Source organism: Periophthalmus magnuspinnatus, chromosome 13, assembly GCF_009829125.3.
Source record: "Periophthalmus magnuspinnatus isolate fPerMag1 chromosome 13, fPerMag1.2.pri, whole genome shotgun sequence".
NCBI lineage: Eukaryota > Metazoa > Chordata > Actinopteri > Gobiiformes > Gobiidae > Periophthalmus > Periophthalmus magnuspinnatus.
Genome location: NC_047138.1, coordinates 29,190,531 through 29,211,243, shown reverse-complemented (window position 1 = coordinate 29,211,243; position 20,713 = coordinate 29,190,531). Strand labels below are relative to the sequence as shown.

Below are 20,713 nucleotides of genomic sequence, written 5' to 3'. Positions count from 1 at the left end.
ATCTGAACCACTGCCCTCGTTGTTGTCATTGCTCATATTACTACCATTGTCATCATCACTACCACTGCCTGTATCACTGCCATTGTCGTCACCTGAACCACTGCCTTGATCTTGCTCGCTGTCTTCGTTGTCTCCCTCACTGTTGACATCTGAACCACTGCCCTCGTTGTTGTCATTGCTCATATTACTACCATTGTCATCATCACTACCACTGCCTGTATCACTGCCATTGTCGTCACCTGAACCACTGCCTTGATCTTGTTCGCTGTCTTCGTTGTCTCCCTCACTGTTGACATCTGAACCACTGCCCTCGTTGTTGTCATTGCTCATATTACTCCCATTGTCAACATCACTACCACTGCCTGTATCACTGCCATTGTCGTCACCTGAACCACTGCCTTGATCTTGCTCACTGTCTTCCTTGTCTCCCTCACTGTTGACATCTGAACCACTGCCCTCGTTGTTGTCATTACTCATATTACTACCATTGTCATCATCACTACCACTGCCTGTATCACTGCCATTGTTGTCACCTGAACCACTGCCTTGATCTTGCTCGCTGTCTTCGTTGTCTCCCTCACTGTTGACATCTGAACCACTGCCCTCGTTGTTGTCATTGCTCATATTACTACCACTGTCATCATCACTACCACTGCCTGTATCTCCGCCATTGTCGTCACCTGAACCACTGCCTTGATCTTGCTCGCTGTCTTCGTTGTCTCCCTCACTGTTGACATCTGAACCACTGCCCTCGTTGTTGTCATTGCTCATATTACTACCATTGTCATCACTACCACTGCCTGTATCACTGCCATTGTCGTGACCTGAACCACTGCCTTGATCTTGCTCGCTGTCTTCGTTGTCTCCCTCACTGTTGACATCTGAACCACTGCCTTCGTTGTTGTCATTGCTCATATTACTACCATTGTCATCATCACTACCACTGCCTGTATCACCGCCATTGGATTCACTTCCATTGCCTGGATCAGTACCAACATCTTCATTTGTTTCACTACTCACAAGTTCTTCAATGTCGTCTTTTACTTCACTGTCCTCATCTGAACCACTTCCACTGCTGAGGTCACTACCACTGGTATCATTATCCTCATTATCCTCAGTTTCTTCAGTGTCATCATCTGAACCACTGGCCTCAACCTCTTCAGTGTTGTCATCCTTATCGTCCGTCACATCTGAACCACTGCCCTCGTTGTTGTCATTGCTCATATCACTACCATTGTCATCATCACTACCACTGCTGTTGACATCTGAACTACCACTGCTGTTGATATCTGAACCACTGCCCTCGTTGTTGTCATTGCTCATATTACTCCCATTGTCAACAACACTACCACTGCCTGTATCACTGCCATTGTCGTCATCTGAACCACTGCCTTGATCTTGCTCGCTGTCTTCGTGGTCTCCTTCACTGTTGACATCTGAACCACTGCCCTCGTTGTTGTCATTGCTCATATTACTACCATTGTCATCGTCACTACCACTGCCTGTATCACTGCCATTGTCGTCACCTGAACCACTGCCTTCGTTGTCTCCCTCACTGTTGACATCTGAACCACTGCTCTCGTTGTTGTCATTGCTCATATTACTACCATTGTCATCATCACTACCACTGCCTGTATCATTGCCATTGTCGTCACCTAAACCACTGCCTTGATCTTGCTCGCTGTCTTCGTTGTCTCCCTCACTGTTGACATCTGAACCACTGCCCTCGTTGTTGTCATTGCTCATATTACTACCATTGTCATCATCACTACCACTGCCTGTATCACTGCCATTGTCGTCACCTGAACCACTGCCTTCGTTGTCTCCCTCACTGTTGACATCTGAACCACTGCTCTCGTTGTTGTCATTGCTCATATTACTACCATTGTCATCATCACTACCACTGCCTGTATCATTGCCATTGTCGTCACCTAAACCACTGCCTTGATCTTGCTCGCTGTCTTCGTTGTCTCCCTCACTGTTGACATCTGAACCACTGCCCTCGTTGTTGTCATTGCTCATATTACTACCATTGTCATCATCACTACCACTGCCTGTATCACTGCCATTGTCGTCACCTGAACCACTGCCTTGATCTTGCTCGCTGTCTTCGTTGTCTCCCTCACTGTTGACATCTGAACCACTGCCCTCGTTGTTGTCATTGCTCATATTACTACCACTGTCATCATCACTACCACTGCCTGTATCACTGCCATTGTCGTCACCTGAACCACTGCCTTGATCTTGCTCGCTGTCTTCGTTGTCTCCCTCACTGTTGACATCTGAACCACTGCCCTCGTTGTTGTCATTGCTCATATTACTAACATTGTCATCATCATTACCACTGCCTGTATCACCGCCATTGTCGTCAACTGAACCACTGCCTTGATCTGGCTCGCTGTCTTCATTGTCTCCCTCACTGGTGACATCTGAACCACTGCCCTCGTTGTTGTCATTGCTCATATTACTACCACTGTCATCATCACTACCACTGCCTGTATCACTGCCATTGTCGTCACCTGAACCACTGCCTCGATCTTGCTCACTGTCTTCGTTGTCTCCCTCACTGTTGACATCTGAACCACTGCCCTCGTTGTTGTCATTGCTCATATTACTGCCATTGTCATCATCACTACCACTGCCTGTATCACTGCCATTGTCGTCACCTGAACCACTGCCTTGATCTTGCTCGCTGTCTTCGTTGTCTCCCTCACTGTTGACATCTGAACCACTGCCCTCGTTGTTGTCATTGCTCATATTACTACCATTGTCATCATCACTACCACTGCCTGTATCACCGCCATTGTCGTCAACTGAACCACTGCCTTGATCTGGCTCGCTGTCTTCATTGTCTCCCTCACTGGTGACATCTGAACCACTGCCCTCGTTATTGTCATTGCTCATATTACTGCCATTGTCATCATCACTACCACTGCCTGTATCACTGCCATTGTCGTCACCTGAACCACTGCCTTGATCTTGCTCGCTGTCTTCGTTGTCTCCTTCACTGTTGACATCTGAACCACTGCCCTCGTTGTTGTCATTGCTCATATCACTACCATTGTCATCATCACTACCACTGCTGTTGACATCCGAACTACCACTGCTGTTGACATCTGAACCACTGTCCTCGTTGTCATTGCTCATATTACTACCATTGTCATCATCACTACCACTGCCATTGTCGTCACCTGAACCACTGCCTTGATCTTGCTCACTGTCTTCGTTGTCTCCCTCACTGTTGACATCTGAACCACTGCCCTCGTTGTTGTCATTGCTCATATTACTCCCATTGTCAACATCACTACCACTGCCTGTATCACTGCCATTGTTGTCATCTGAACCACTGCCTTGATCTTGCTCGCTGTCTTCGTTGTCTCCCTCACTGTTGACATCTGAACCACTGCCCTCGTTGTTGTCATTGCTCATATTACTACCATTGTCATCATCATTACCACTGCCTGTATCACTGCCATTGTCGTCACCTGAACCACTGCCTTGATCTTGCTCACTGTCTTCGTTGTCTCCCTCACTGTTGACATCTGAACCATTGCCCTCGTTGTTGTCATTGCTCATATTACTACCATTGTCATCATCACTACCACTGCCTGTATCACTGCCATTGTCGTCACCTGAACCACTGCCTTGATCTTGTTCGCTGTCTTCGTTGTCTCCCTGACTGTTGACATCTGAACCACTGCCCTCGTTGTTGTCATTGCTCATATTACTCCCATTGTCATCATCACTACCACTGCCTGTATCACTGCCATTGTCGTCACCTGAACCACTGCCTTGATCTTGCTCGCTGTCTTCGTTGTCTCCCTCACTGTTGACATCTGAACCACTGCCCTCATTGTTGTCATTGCTCATATTACTACCATTGTCATCATCACTACCACTGCCTGTATCACTGCCATTGGATTCACTTTCATTGCCTGGATCAGTACCAACGTCTTCATTTGTTTCACTGCTCACAAGTTCTTCAATGTCGTCTTTTACTTCACTGTCCTCATCTGAACCATTTCCACTGCTGAGGTCACTACCACTGGTATCATTTTCCTCATTATCCTCAGTTTCTTCAGTGTCATCATCTGAACCACTGGCCTCAACCTCTTCAGTGTTGTCATCCTTATCGTCTGTCACATCTGAACCACTGCCCTCGTTGTTGTCATTGCTCATATTACTCCCATTGTCAACATCACTACCACTGCCTGTATCACTGCCATTGTCGTCACCTGAACCACTGCCTTGATCTTGCTCGCTGTCTTCGTTGTCTCCCTCACTGTTGACATCTGAACCACTGCCCTCATTGTTGTCATTGCTCATATTACTACCATTGTCATCATCACTACCACTGCTGTTGACATCTGAACTACCACTGCTGTTGACATCTGAACCACTGTCCTCGTTGTCATTGCTCATATTACTACCATTGTCATCATCACTACCACTGCCTGTATCACTGCCATTGTCGTCACCTGAACCACTGCCTTGATCTTGTTCGCTGTCTTCGTTGTCTCCCTCACTGTTGACATCTGAACCACTGCCCTCGTTGTTGTCATTGCTCATATTACTCCCATCGTCAACATCACTACCACTGCCTGTATCACTGCCATTGTCGTCACCTGAACCACTGCCTTGATCTTGCTCGCTGTCTTCGTTGTCTCCCTCACTGTTGACATCTGAACCACTGCCCTCGTTGTTGTCATTGCTCATATTACTCCCATTGTCAACATCACTACCACTGCCTGTATCACTGCCATTGTTGTCATCTGAACCACTGCCTTGATCTTGCTCGCTGTCTTCGTTGTCTCCCTCACTGTTGACATCTGAACCACTGCCCTCGTTGTTGTCATTGCTCATATTACTCCCATTGTCAACATCACTACCACTGCCTGTATCACTGCCATTGTTGTCATCTGAACCACTGCCTTGATCTTGCTCGCTGTCTTCGTTGTCTCCTTCACTGTTGACATCTGAACCACTGCCCTCGTTGTTGTCATTGCTCATATTACTACCATTGTCATCATCACTACCACTGCCTGTATCACTACCGTTGTCGTCACCTGAACCACTGCCTTGATCTTGCTCGCTGTCTTCGTTGTCTCCCTCACTGTTGACATCCGAACCACTGCCCTCGTTGTTGTCATTGCTCATATTACTACCATTGTCATCACCTGATCCACTACTGTTGACATCTGAACTACCACTGCTGTTGACATCTGAACCACTGTCCTCGTTGTCATTGCTCATATTACTCCCATTGTCATCATCGCTACCACTGCCTGTATCACTGCCATTGTCGTCACCTGAACCACTGCCTTGATCTTGCTCGCTGTCTTCGTTGTCTCCCTCACTGTTGATATCTGAACCACTGCCCTCGTTGTTGTCATTGCTCATATTACTACCATTGTCATCATCACTACCACTGCTGTTGACATCTGAACTACCACTGCTGTTGACATCTGAACCACTGTCCTCGTTGTCATTGCTCATATTACTACCATTGTCATCATCACTACCACTGCCTGTATCACTGCCATTGTCGTCACCTGAACCGCTGCCTTGATCTTGCTCGCTGTCTTCGTTGTCTCCCTCACTGTTGACATCTGAACCACTGCCCTCGTTGTTGTCATTGCTCATATTACTACCATTGTCATCATCACTACCACTGCCTGTATCACTGCCATTGTCGTCACCTGAACCACTGCCTTGATCTTGCTCGCTGTCTTCGTTGTCTCCCTCACTGTTGACATCTGAACCACTGCCCTCGTTGTTGTCATTGCTCATATTACTCCCATTGTCAACATCACTACCACTGCCTGTATCACTGCCATTGTTGTCATCTGAACCACTGCCTTGATCTTGCTCGCTGTCTTCGTTGTCTCCCTCACTGTTGACATCTGAACCACTGCCCTCGTTGTTGTCATTGCTCATATTACTACCATTGTCATCATCACTACCACTGCCTGTATCACTACCGTTGTCGTCACCTGAACCACTGCCTTGATCTTGCTCGCTGTCTTCGTTGTCTCCCTCACTGTTGACATCCGAACCACTGCCCTCGTTGTTGTCATTGCTCATATTACTACCATTGTCATCACCTGAACCACTACTGTTGACATCTGAACTACCACTGCTGTTGACATCTGAACCACTGTCCTCGTTGTCATTGCTCATATTACTCTCATTGTCATCATCGCTACCACTGCCTGTATCACTGCCATTGTCATCACCTGAACCACTGCCTTGATCTTGCTCGCTGTCTTCGTTGTCTCCCTCACTGTTGACATCTGAACCACTGCCCTCGTTGTTGTCATTGCTCATATTACTACCATTGTCATCATCACTACCACTGCTGTTGACATCTGAACTACCACTGCTGTTGACATCTGAACCACTGTCCTCGTTGTCATTGCTCATATTACTACCATTGTCATCATCACTACCACTGCCTGTATCACTGCCATTGTCGTCACCTGAACCACTGCCTTGATCTTGCTCGCTGTCTTCGTTGTCTCCCTCACTGTTGACATCTGAACCACTGCCCTCGTTGTTGTCATTGCTCATATTACTCCCATTGTCAACATCACTACCACTGCCTGTATCACTGCCATTGTTGTCATCTGAACCACTGCCTTGATCTTGCTCGCTGTCTTCGTTGTCTCCCTCACTGTTGACATCTGAACCACTGCCCTCGTTGTTGTCATTGCTCATATTACTCCCATTGTCAACATCACTACCACTGCCTGTATCACTGCCATTGTCGTCATCTGAACCACTGCCTTGATCTTGCTCGCTGTCTTCGTGGTCTCCTTCACTGTTGACATCTGAACCACTGCCCTCGTTGTTGTCATTGCTCATATTACTACCATTGTCATCATCACTACCACTGCCTGTATCACTACCGTTGTCGTCACCTGAACCACTGCCTTGATCTTGCTCGCTGTCTTCGTTGTCTCCCTCACTGTTGACATCCAAACCACTGCCCTCGTTGTTGTCATTGCTCATATTACTACCATTGTCATCACCTGAACCACTACTGTTGACATCTGAACTACCACTGCTGTTGACATCTGAACCACTGTCCTCGTTGTCATTGCTCATATTACTCCCATTGTCATCATCGCTGCCACTGCCTGTATCACTGCCATTGTCGTCACCTGAACCACTGCCTTGATCTTGCTCGCTGTCTTCGTTGTCTCCCTCACTGTTGACATCTGAACCACTGCCCTCGTTGTTGTCATTGCTCATATTACTACCATTGTCATCATCACTACCACTGCTGTTGACATCTGAACTACCACTGCTGTTAACATCTGAACCACTGTCCTCGTTGTCATTGCTCATATTACTACCATTGTCATCATCACTACCACTGCCATTGTCGTCACCTGAACCACTGCCTTGATCTTGCTCACTGTCTTCGTTGTCTCCCTCACTGTTGACATCTGAACCACTGCCCTCGTTGTTGTCATTGCTCATATTACTCCCATTGTCAACATCACTACCAATGCCTGTATCACTGCCATTGTTGTCATCTGAACCACTGCCTTGATCTTGCTCGCTGTCTTCGTTGTCTCCCTCACTGTTGACATCTGAACCACTGCCCTCGTTGTTGTCATTGCTCATATTACTACCATTTTCATCATCACTACCACTGCCTGTATCACTGCCATTGTCGTCACCTGAACCACTGCCTTGATCTTGCTCGCTGTCTTCCTTGTCTCCTTCACTGTTGACATCTGAACCACTGCCCTCGTTTTTGTCATTGCTCATATTACTACCATTGTCATCATCACTACCACTGCCTGTATCACTCCCATTGGGATCACTTTCATTGCCTGGATCAGTACCAACGTCTTCATTTGTTTCACTGCTCACAACTTCTTCAATGTTGTCTTTTACTTCACTGTCCTCATCTGAACCACTTCCACTGCTGAGGTCACTACCACTGGTATCATTTTCCTCAGTTTCTTCAGTGTCATCATCTTCCTCACTGAGCAAATTTGGACCACCGTCCTCATTACTAACATTGCTCATATCACTCCCATTTTCATTATCACTACCACTGACATTGCTCGTTTCCCCGTTATTGTCATCATCACTACCACTGGATTCATTTTCCTGCTTGTCCTCATCTTCAGTTTCACCTTCACTATTCATATCTGAACCACTGCTCTGATTCTGCTCAATATTTTCATCAACCTCAGTGTCATCCTTTCCATTGCTGTTCACTTCTGAATTATTGCTCTCATCCTCTTCAGTGTCATCACCTTCATCACCGATCGAATCTGGACCACTGACCTCATGACTGACCTCGCTCATATTACCATTGCTGTCATCATCATTACCACTGCTCTGGTCACTATCACTAGATTCATTTTCCTGATTGCCACTTCTACTTCCACTACCACCACTGCTTTTCTGATCACTGACTTCATTTTCATCACTGTCCTTGTTTTCTTTAGTGTTATCATCTTCTTCACTGGCAGCATTTGAATCACTGTCCTCATTTCCAACCTTGCTTGTATCACTATCATTGTCATCATCACTACCACTGCTCTGGTTACTAGTACTGCCTTCATTTTTCCCACTGTCCTCTTCTTTTGTGTTATCATCCTCTGTACTGTCATCATCTGCATCACTGTTAACATTGTTGTTGCCTAGGTTACAACTGTTTCCATTGTTTTGCTCATTGCTCTCCTTGCTTTCACTATCTTCTGTTTTTTCAATGTTTCCAATGCATTTTCTCTTCGGTGGTCTACATTTTGCCTTGTAGCTGGGATAGCTGCAACTTTTTCCACCGTTGTTGCCTTTGTTACCACTGTTACTATTGTTACTGGATTCATTTTCCTGATTGCCTTCATCTTCAATGTCACCCTCACCCTGACTGCTCTGATCTAAACCACTGTCGTCATTGTGCTCACTATCTTTATCATCCTCCGCAATGATCGAATCTGGACCACTGACCTCATTACTTGCCTTGCTCATATCACTATTATTGTCATCATCACTACCACTGCTCTGGTCACTTCTACTGCCTTTATTTTCCCCACTGTCCACATGTTCTTTACTGTTGTTATCTTCTTCACTGTCCTCATCTCCTTGGTTTACGTTGTTGCCCTGGTTTCCGCTATTCTCATTGTTTTCTTGGTTGACACTGTTTCCATTGTTGGTTCCTTGATTGTTGTTGGTTCCTTGGTTGTGGTTGCTTCCTTGATTATTGTTTGTTCCTTGGTTGTTGTTGTTGTTGGTTCCTTGATTGTGGTTTGTTTCTTGGTTGTTGTTTCCTTGGATGTTGTTGTTGGTTCCTTGATTATTGTTGTTTCCTTGGTTGTTGTTGATTCCTTGGCTGTTGGTTCCTTGATTGTTGTTGGTTTCTTGGTTGTTGTTGTTGCTGTTTCCTTGGTTGTTGCTGGTGCCTTGGCTGTTGTTGTTTCCTTGGTTGTTGTTGGTTCCTTGGTTGTTGTTGTTTCCTTGGTTGTTGTCAGTTGCTTGGTTGTTGTTTCCTTGATTATTGTTGGTTCCTAGATTGTTGTTGTTTCCTTGGTTGTTGTTGTTTCCTTGATTATTGTTGTTTCCTTGGTTGTTGTTGTTTCCTTGGTTGTTGTCGGTTGCTTGGTTGTTGTTTCCTTGATTATTGTTGGTTCCTAGATTGTTGTTGTTTCCTTGGTTGTTGTTGTTTCCTTGATTATTGTTGTTTCCTTGGTTGTTGTTGTTTCCTTGGTTGTTGTCGGTTGCTTGGTTGTTGTTTCCTTGATTATTGTTGGTTCCTAGATTGTTGTTGGTTCCTTGATTGTTGTTGGTTTCTTGGTTGTTGTTTCCTTGGTTGTTGTCGTTTCCTTGATCATTGTTGTTTCCTTGGTTGTTGTTTACTCCTTGGTTGTTGTTGGTTCCTTGATTGTTGTTGATTCCTTGGTTGTTGTTGTTTCCTTGATCATTGTTGTTTCCTTGGTTGTTGTTTACTCCTTGGTTGTTGTTGGTTCCTTGATTGTTGTTGGTTCCTTGGTTGTTGTTGCTTCCTTGATTATCGTTGGTTCCTTGGTTGTTGTTGTTGGTTCCTTGGTTGTTGTTGCTTCCTTGATTCTCATTGGTTCCTTGGTTGTTGTTGTTGTTGTTGGTTCCTTGATTGTGGTTTGTTTCTTGGTTGTTGTTTCCTTGGTTGTTGTTTCCTTGGTTGTTGTTTCCTTGGTTGTTGTTGTTGGTTCCTTGATTGTTGTTGTTTCCTTGGTTGTTGTTGATTCCTTGGCTGTTGGTTCCTTGATTATTGTCGTTTCCTTGGTTGTTGTTGGTTCCTTGATTGTTGTTAGTTTCTTGGTTGTTGTTGTTGTCGGTTGCTTGGTTGTTGTTTCCTTGGTTGTTGTTGACTCCTTGGTTGTTGTTGGTTCCCTGATTATTGTTGGTTCCTTGGTTATTCTTGGTTTCTTGATTATTGTTGGTTCCTTGGTTGTTGTTGGTTCCTTGATTATTGTTGGTTCCTTGATTATTGTTGGTTCCTTGATTATTGTTGGTTCCTTGATTATTGTTGGTTCCCTGATTATTGCTTGGTACTAAGTTGTTGTTGGTTCCTTTGTTGTTATTTCTGTTGCTGTCATTGTTGGTGATTCCTTGGTTTACTCCATTGCTTTTGTTTCCATCAGTGTTGAGTTGTGTGCCTTTAGTGCCCCCTGCAGGAGATACATTTTGAGGTCAGTCAAATCATTTGACATAAATCTAAACATTATTTGAAAGTTAAAGCCCCAGTATGAAATTTATTTGCCAAAAATAGACTAAAATAAAAGCATTCATTTCAATATGGTTGTCTTTGACTGAAAAACACACTTCCTTACTCTGAGCGCCTTGCATTTACACAAAACTGGTTCTTATTTGGCCTGAAGAAGGGTATCCCTCTGCCGGTTTCTATGGACATGTTGTTCCTTTGGCTATGATATTCTTTAGTATGGTTTAGAACTTATATATCTTCAAGGAGAATGTTCTGAAGAATGGTTTTCTATTTCCATGGAATCATACAGTTGACTTTTCACCACTAAAATGTTATATACTTGGGCTTTAACTTATTCTATATAATCTATTTTTAGTGACCTGGCAGCACTTATTAAGTACATCTTGTAAACTTTTACAGCATTGCAATAATATAGCATAATAACTTGAATTAAGCCAAACGCTTATGGAATGTACAAAACCTTTGAATGTCTAAAATAACTGTAAAACAACTTACCAATAAGCAAGAATGCTATAAAAAAAATCGTAATCTGTTGAATAAATGAACACAAAAGATTATGATTCATTATTCAGGCATGCAAGTTATAAAATATTGTAGTAGAAATAATGTTATACCCAGTATGTCATCGTTGTCACTTTTTCAGCACACTTGAAAATGTCGGCTTAACCTGTAAAAACACACTTATTAAAACCAAAGGTACTTTGGGGCCTCAGATATTATGAGTTTGTGGTTTTTTGTTTCAATTTGGCCCCGTTAAGTCTCAGGACCCTCAAACGCCGTCTTTTTGGACTAAGAATCTGGACCAATTTTGTGAGTGAGTACAAAGTAGTACTACAGTCACATACATTATGTCACAGTAATGAAAACTGGATCAAAGAATACTGACATGATAGGCACTACAGCAATATCACATTATAGGGGTTTAAGTATTGTTGTTTCCAGTTATTAGAGCATTTAGATAAATAGCTAGATAGATTATTCCAAAGTCTTATTCCTAAAACACATATCTTTACCTAACATTAGTTCTTATTTTATTAGATTCAAACCAAAGCAAACCTCTTAAGTTACAACGTCTACTTCTTTAAAGATGGACTAAATTCCTACGGGAATATCCTTGTTCACAACACAAAACAGAATTGTCAAAATTTTTAACTTAACTATGTCCATAAATTTTAAATCTTCTATTTCATAAATAATTCATGAGTCGGATCATGGAATCCTGCTTTATGAATGATTCTTATTGCTCTTTTCTGTAGTTTAATTATAGGATCTACATATGTTTTACAGGCATTTCTCCAAATTTCCGAACAATAAGATAAATAGGAAAGCACAAGTGATGAATATAATATTTGCAGAAATTTCTTATTCAGTACAGATTTGGTTTTATAAAGTATACCAACAGTTTTTGATATTTTACTCTTGATGTACTGTATATGAGGTTTCCAACATCTCTGATGATCTATCACTCCCAAGAACCTTGTCTCATAAACCCTACTCTGATTCCATTCCAAAACAATTTTATATTAGAATTTGCCTTACTGGATCCAAAAATTATGAATTTTGTCTTCTTCTCGTTCAACGATAACTTATTTAAATCAAACAGTTTTTTTTTTAATTGTATGAACTCATCAACATCAAAACCTGTACAATATAAATGTGTATCATCTCAAAAAATAACCAGCTTCAACCAGTAAATATACTTTACAAATGTCACAACATGAAAGCCCCCCTCTATGTTTGACATGTTCGTCTGACAACGCAATTTGGATCAACTTAATATCAGCTACAGTCTCCTTCTGCTTCTGTCTGCGGAGGTGAGCCTGGGTCTGTCTGTGTGTCGTTCAAAAAGTGTTTTCTCCTCCACCAGCACATATCCTCACAATGTATTTAGGCACAGTTGAAACAAAAGACCGCCGCGTATAGGGGAACCGAGCATGTATGCGAGTATTTATAGGCTCCGGTCACTTGAAGCTCGTTGTCATAGAAATAAATTTGGTGATCAGCCGATGGACTCTCACATGGCTCATGGTGTTTGCACGGTGTATGTGAAGACCTGACCCAAAAGTGAAGTAAACTAAATCTAGCATGCACAGGAGTCATTCAACAGAGTGCACTAACATTTGCGAAGACAGCTTTAAATGATCTTTCTCGGGATTCTCGGGACCTTTTCCCATCATATATTGTTCCATCTGTCCCAGTTGTGTAAAATTATTTTACTTAAAAAACTAATAGTCGAAGACTTTGCATAGAAAGTATAAAAAATTGGAATAAACGCTCCTCTTTTATACACCTCAAAACTCAAACATTTTAAAAGATAAACAACTAAAATTTCGCTTTCTTCAACTGTGCCAGGTTTAAATCAAATACATAAAGGTTAAGTTGAATTGTTATTTGGGGGTATAGAATGTAGCAGTGAATGAACTGTTGGAGACACATTTACACATGAAACAGTACTGTGGTGTCACAGTCTGACTGTTTGTGAACAGTTACACTGCTTTGGTTTTTGTTTTGTTTTTTTTGTTTTTAATTTAGATTATTTTAAATAAATGGTCTAATCATTACCTATTCCTCCTAGTTCCTAATACCTATTCCTCATCATGTCAGTATTCTTTGATTCAATTTTCGTTACTGTGTCATACTGTTTGCACAGTATCACTTTTTTATTTCACTCATAAAATTCCATCTGAGGTTTGGTCAAAAGGGGGATTTTGGGAACAAATTGGACTGAGTTGAAACAAAAGACCGCAAACTTGTAATGGCCCAAGCTGTACACTAATGAAACTTATTAGTAAGAAAAAGATAGCAAAACAGGGACTAATATATGATCAGTAACTAGGCCAGGTGTCATCTGCTTGTCTCCATGTGGAACATTACAGGAAAATAGTGTCATGATACTTGACATTCAGTACTAATTCCAATACCACAATAACAAAAACCCTCTTTATTCAGACAATAGAATGTGATTTTCAAAATTAAATTATAGTTATTTATATAATAAATAAATATAATTTAACTATAATATACTAGTCTATATGACTGATACTTGATATTCTGTGAATCTGTGAAATTTTTGTATCTATATTTGTTCAGTATCTAGTTTCTGTACTAGTTTGAAAATTGATTAGTATCTGATTTTTGAATAACAACCCTACAGGCCTATAACACCTCCATGGAGAAAAGCAGGTGACGGACCCTCCACCAGAAAGTTACATAGTGCGCCTTTAAAGGAACATACTGTAAAGAATCACTCACCAGTTGTAAGCTGCAGTAAAAGTTTAATCGATTGATGCGATCTGGTACTAGTACTAGTACCAAGGGAAGTGGATTTTATATAGTTTAATTTAATGACAGATAATTACCTTGAAAAATAGGCGTGCAAACCTGCAAGGCACTCAGTTACGTAATCGTTGTGTAATTGGTCATCAAATGACTAACCAAACCCTTGGATTAAACACTGACCATCCTCTTTGTTTATTGGCGTTTTTATTGGCACTTTGTTGGCACGAATTGCACATTATGTATTTACTTAATATGTTTGGTAATTCAGAGAATCAGGATTCAATGGGTCAATGAATATAAACCCTCTTTCAACATAACATTGCTTCAGTTCATTGGTTTTAAGTGCATATGGCAGGTTAGACTACTATTCAGAGTTCACTGAATCCCTTACCCTAGTTTGGCAGTGTTGGTAATTATAATGTTTTTGTTTTTGTTTTTTTCATTTTTTTAACTGTTAACAGGAGCCACAGCTTGCCTAATAAACTTAGTAGTTCCAACAGGGCGTAGGGCTTTTCTGGTTTTGCAATGATAAGTGCATGGGCGAAGCACTCGTGCTCAACTGTCTTGACAAAAACGTCGTCCTCCCAGGAGCACTCAGCATTAAGCAATGACCAATAACACTTGTAATGGACATCTTTATTTATTACGATACATTTAATAATCAACCATGAGTCAATTGGCTTCACCCATGCACTCATCGTTGTCACCTTCGTCCTACCAGGAGAACCCATAATTAAAACCAGTAACCGAGCATGCAAATTTATTATTGTTAACAAATAATGAGTCAATGGGCGAAGCATCAGTCGTTCGATGATGCTTGAACCTTTAATTATCTTGTGTTCCTTGCACGTAAATTCTTCCGATGACATAAATTGAGGCACTATAAATGAAAGAGATCAGGCACATGCACAACTGAAGTGAGAAGAACTATTTGAGACCAAGAAAAAGCTGGAGTAACAGAGATGCAGGAACAGCAGGTCTAGAACATGAATACTTTTTCTCTACCTATACTGTGAGGAGAGAATATTTGTTATAAACTAGTTAAAAAAATACCTTAACTTTACAATAAAGCTAAACTAACTGCATGCATTATTGTCACAGATAAGAGACATGCTTAAATGAGAGTGAAAAGAGAATTTTGTGAATGGAGCATGGGGCTATTCAAAATGCACTTCATGTGGGAACTGGAGACACAGATTTTTCCTCCAAAAACCAGCCTCCATGTTCTCCTCTGTGCTCCTTTGAGGTCCAACGGTTTTATTCACTCTAAAGACATGCTGGCTACTGGTTGCAAAAACCTGCTTGACCAGTCCGGACTGGTTATTATCTCCTTGTGTGAAAGAGCCTTAAGTCAGGCTAAGAAAAAAAGAACAAAATTAGGGGAAAAAACTTCTTATTCCTTACTATTAAATATTATTTTTTATTATTTATTTTTGTGTGATATTTGAATAGTGCTGGCATTTACTGGAACCAGTGGCACAATTTTCAAAAGCTTATGATCATTAGGGAGTTTTTTAACAAGTTCTACAACCTAAAATTACATGACTACCCGTGTTATAACTACTCATAGCTTTGTCAGTATACAGTAAGTATACAGAATCTTTGGCCTGTGGTAACATAATAGTAGTTATTTAGATTTAGATGTCTTTGTTAGATCCCCCAAGAGGCAATTCTGGTGCAGCCAGCAGCTTAAAACATTCACTTAAGAAGATCACACAAGCAAGAATCAATAGTACATAAATACAACAGCATACAGTTAAGCAGGACCAAATAAAGGCAAAGTGCAGCAGTGACAAGTCAGTTATGCTGGTTAGCTGAGCCTGGCAATACAAGTTAGTAAATTAAAGAGAAATCAGGAGATGTCATCGCATTGGCTGAACTCTTCAATCGTGCACTTCTGTTTACTGTTGATCACGTTTGACAGAGGCTGATCATAGACGCAGTGGGAGGAGTCTTTTCTGCGTCAAATATTAGACACTGTTCAAATACCCACATTACACATTTGAATCAAGCGTGTATTGTTTGAAAACACATGAGTGCACTTGAATGAAAATTGGCAGTCTGCACTTCAGATCACGCGTAGTGAACCTGATAAATGTAAAACACACAGCAGCGTAAAATAGCTGTAGCTGTGTTGCCTTTATTATGTGCATTTTTTATTAGTTCGTAATGATTAATATTAATAATATTAACGCTACTCTAACTAACCATCTTCTAGGGCCAATTTATGTCATATTGTAGTGATTAAACTTAAATATGTATCTGTCCAAGTAAAAAAAAAATAATAATCTAATGAATTGAATAGCCAATTATGATGACTGGGGCTCTTGCTTTTTAACTACGTCAACTTTTCCTCCCTACAAACAACAACACAGCAAAGTGAACCATGGCAGAAAAATGATTAAAAGTAGCACTAATATCACATTCATCTCTCTCCTCTGTCTCAGCTCAGTCTCACGTCAGTCTCCTCCTCTGTGTGTGCATGGCGCATGTGTATTTCAGTGGGCTCGGATACAGCCCCCCTCCTCGCTTTAAACTACAACAACTGCTAATGCGTATGTGACATAACACGTGTGATTAACCACGTACACGAGCTATTCCCAGTTTACTGACGATGGAAACTGCGTGTAAACTCACATGCAGGTTTAGGTCAATCTTAAGTGGGGCATTCTACTGTGGAGGTCAGGATTCAGAAGATTGTATGTGCACCAGGACTCAAACTGTGACTGTTTTGGTCGCATGTTCACCAAAATTAAGTCAGTGCAACTAAAGAAAATAAAGAAAATACTTGTTAGCTCACTTGCAATGGAAAATTAAAAAAAAAAACGCCTACTATTATGAGTTTATCTGCAGATTTATGCAGTCTTAGAGTCATACAGTTGATCCTTGTGCCATTGGTTTGATTTAAATTACTGGAGCAAATGTGACAGATGTGCAAACTGGCATTGTTTTTTATTAAATGCTATAGTCATACAATTAATAATTAAACAAGACATCATACAATTGTAAATGTAAAAAACAAACAAAAAACAAATAAATAATTATACCTGCAAAAGGCATTTTATCACAAGCACTCAGCAACATGTAGATAGTCCAAATATAAATAGATACATTATTTATAAGAAAGTAAGGTATTAAATGTAACAGTGATATAAATAAATGCCTAAACATTACATGGACAGTTCTCTCTGGTCACAATTGTGGCAGGCAAGACCTTCAGTGGGACTGTAGCTGAAAAAGTGTACAGTGCTATATTTAGTCATTTTTTTTCTTATTTGTAGAAAAAAAATCATACATGATAAGGAACCTACATGTGGAATGAGTGTCCAGTGAGAACAGCAGGCAAACTTTGGCCTGAACTTCAATGCAAAGTGGCTCAGCTCTCAAGTCACAGAGGAGTTATATAATAAACCACATGTATTGTATAGTTGCAGACCAGAAGACGACTGAAGTTATTCATGTACATACCTTTAGGATGATGGAACTCTTGAACTCTTGAGGACAGACTTTATAATCATGACACTCTGAACCTGATGTTAGTCAGACAATTACAGACAAAGCCACTGTGTGTGTCCGACCTGTTGAAGAGAACTTAATGATTTTAAAAAGAGTGAGTTTGAAGTACTACTATTTGTTTAAACTTTTATAAAAATAAAATTAGCATTGGATTTTTTCATGATACCCAAAGAGCTTCACATTGAATTATTTATTCACAGACTCAGGGGTCGTAAGCCACTACTGAAGCCTCAGCCGATTGAAACAAACTGACTGATGGAAACAAAGCTGCCATTCTGCGTCATCTACCGCTACGACCAGGACCTGTCATACACTTACACACACTCCACATTCATACTAGACACGGTGGTTGTCTAAGGGCATGACAGCAGTATACAATAGAGCTACTGCCATTCTACTGCCATTCCACAGCTCACAGTGTATATATAGCTTACGTTGCAAAACCTGCTCAGAAACTGAAAATAATCTCTCATACGGTATTGGTATATGTGGTATTTCTACTCTTGAAGTGTCCACTCCCAGTGATTGAGTGATTGAGTGGCTGTTACGTTACTGTTTATAAACACAACAAAGGAAATACTTAACCAATTAGTTGGTTACCCGATACTCTGACGGTTTACATGGGATAAGGCTGCACTCTGATTTGCACTGGCTCTGGTGCCCAGACTGGTTTGCCTTGAAACTGCTTGACAGTTGGTGGCGTATGCTTCTCTGGTTCAATCACAGAACTGCAATGGGTTGTTCCTCCTTAGCTAAAGTGGAGCTGGTACCAGAATGAGCTACACCCATCTGGGAGTTATTACCTTGCGTGGCCCGATTTGGGTCTCTTAAATGGCCCGGTTAACAGTTAACTTTAGACAGTATATACAACATCAGACTGTACCAATCTGCTCCAAAGCTCCCCCCATGGAAAAGGGTCTGAAGTGACCACATTGTGACGGTGGCAAAAAAAGGAATACCTCACGTTTTCTGATGGAGGTTCTGCCACCTACTTGTCTCATGAAAATGTTATGGATTTGCCTTTGTTTCACTGTATAATGCAAACAACCAGTTTCTTTTTTTCAATTACATTTTTATTGCCAAAAACACATGTTTTGAAGGAGCCTTCTGTTTATAGATTGATCAGTTTTATGGCATTTTGTGGAACATTCAAGTAAAGCGACACCACCATGGAGACATTTCCACTATCTTAAAACTTTAAGATTTGCTTCTCTGGACAAGTTGCTTTGAATGATCAGGTCTGTTTGATACTTACTTCATTGTTTTCTCCATTGATAAAATGGAAAAGGTTATTTTGCATCCTGCAATACTGCACTGCCCTCTAGTGGTAGTTCTTTTGACCCTGAATGTTACATTTGAACTTCAGTTAAGAAACTCTTTGAGGGGAGGAGGGGCTAGGTTTTGGATTATGCTTAATAGCAGGTGAACTTGAGAAAGAATATTTTCCCAATGAATGTATTTTGTCCCATTTTTGAATCAGATTACTTTACTCCTATTTCTAGGGACAGTTAGTTTGCGCAATAAAAGTACGTAAGGGACAACAAAACATTCAGCACATAGTGGGGCAATTCTGAACAATGAGGAGCTTTGAGGTCAATCCAGCACCCAATAAGAAGACATTACATCTAAGCAAGTCAAGTTTATTTGTATAGCACAATTCACACACAAAGTGATGTGCTTTCCAGAATAAGAAAGACAATAACATTACAATACAACAAATCATAACATAAATAATCAATCATACATGTAATTTCAAATAGCTATTTGTTCTTGAATCAGGAACAACACTGCGATGGCCTGATGGCAGTAAAGAAAACTGTACTTATGACTCTGTGCACTTATGATGGCACTGGCTTTTTGTAAAATGTGTGTGCTACAAAAGGAAACCAAGTCTGCCTCACTGCCATAACTTTACAGTCGATTTTAACAATAGAATTAAGACTCTTCTTGTCTTTTACAGAGAGGCTGTTAAACCAGCAAATAAAAGTAAAACTCAGGAGGCTGTCAATAAAAAAAAGACACAAAACCGACAGAGACAGATCAACTTCCTAAAAAGCTGTACTTTTCTATTCACATCAAATTTAAGTGAATTGTCTAAAAAAAACTTGCCTAAATATTTGTAAGCAGGGTTTTAGCAGCATCTAAATCCAAAAAGTTATCGCACCAAGTAATAAAATCAGTGTAAGAACAAACTTTATTTATTTATATTTGTATATCATTATATCATTAACATGTGTTTTATACAAATGTGTTTAGAAAATCTAGTTACAGTCACCATCATTGTTTATTGTTCCATAAAAAATCATTTAATTGAAAATAAATTTGTTACAATTTTTCATAAATTAATATAATTAAGCTAAAGCTACATATAAAGTATTGTTATTAATTAGAAGAATTAGAATCATGAAGTAATCCTACTGATGATCATCTGTAAGGATTTTGATTTGTTGTTGTAATGGCAGCTGTAGACGCAGGGATGTCTAAACGGTGGACCTTGTAGTCATGACGGCTTCAGTGGGGCTGTAGCTGAAATTGGAGAGAAAATATTCTTTGTTATTCAAAAGACAAGTTATTTATGTACATACCTTGACAAAACTCTTGAGGGCAGAGGAAACGGACTTCATAATCTTCGCACTCTGAATCTGACTCCTGGTCTGAGTTTTTACAGACAAAGCCATCGTGTGTGTCTGACCTGTTGAAGAGAATTCAATAATTTAAAAGAAATTTTAACAACTCATTCAACAAAATTGCTATGATGTATTAAAACCCTTACACTGCAATGACGTCCTTTGTTGAAGATACACTCTGCCCAGATGTAGTCCTGACTTGAATACGAAGTGGCCTCTTGCAGATCATCCCGGGGTTTTCGTGGTAAAGATTTTCTAGGGTCTCCCAATCTCCTGATCCACTAGGATCATCTCTATTAAACCATGCAGTCCAACATTCTGCAATACACAGTTTAGCTCATTAGTCTGTCTGGTTAAATATCTACTGCTGACAATGTTCTCATTGTTTGCTTATCACATAATAAGCATACATATCTCCCAGTCTAAGAGAGTCTAAGTAAACCTGATTTTATTGTTATCATGCCTTACAATTTCTACTATCAAATCACTTAAAGCTGATAAATTGTGCTAGTACACTATTGACACACGTATGTGGAGATGAGTGCAGTGTGTGCATGTTTCTGTA

General features: G+C 40.7%; 1 protein-coding gene across 1 annotated transcript; it reads right to left on the bottom strand.

Moving 5' to 3' along the window:
- Window positions 1-84: 84 nt before the first annotated feature.
- LOC117379902 (putative uncharacterized protein DDB_G0282133) lies at window positions 85-14,042 on the bottom strand (the record flags this gene model as incomplete). The annotated part of the gene is made up of 11 exons (XM_055225822.1): window positions 13,979-14,042; window positions 11,341-11,393; window positions 11,222-11,255; window positions 9,781-10,670; window positions 9,535-9,729; window positions 7,744-9,483; window positions 7,615-7,710; window positions 5,409-5,478; window positions 5,197-5,285; window positions 4,527-4,953; window positions 85-4,490 (listed from the first exon to the last, which is right to left on the bottom strand). Coding segments are annotated over exons 2-11 (7,959 nt in total), but the record flags the coding sequence as incomplete, so codon positions are not given.
- Between the last annotated feature and the right edge of the window lie 6,671 nt (window positions 14,043-20,713).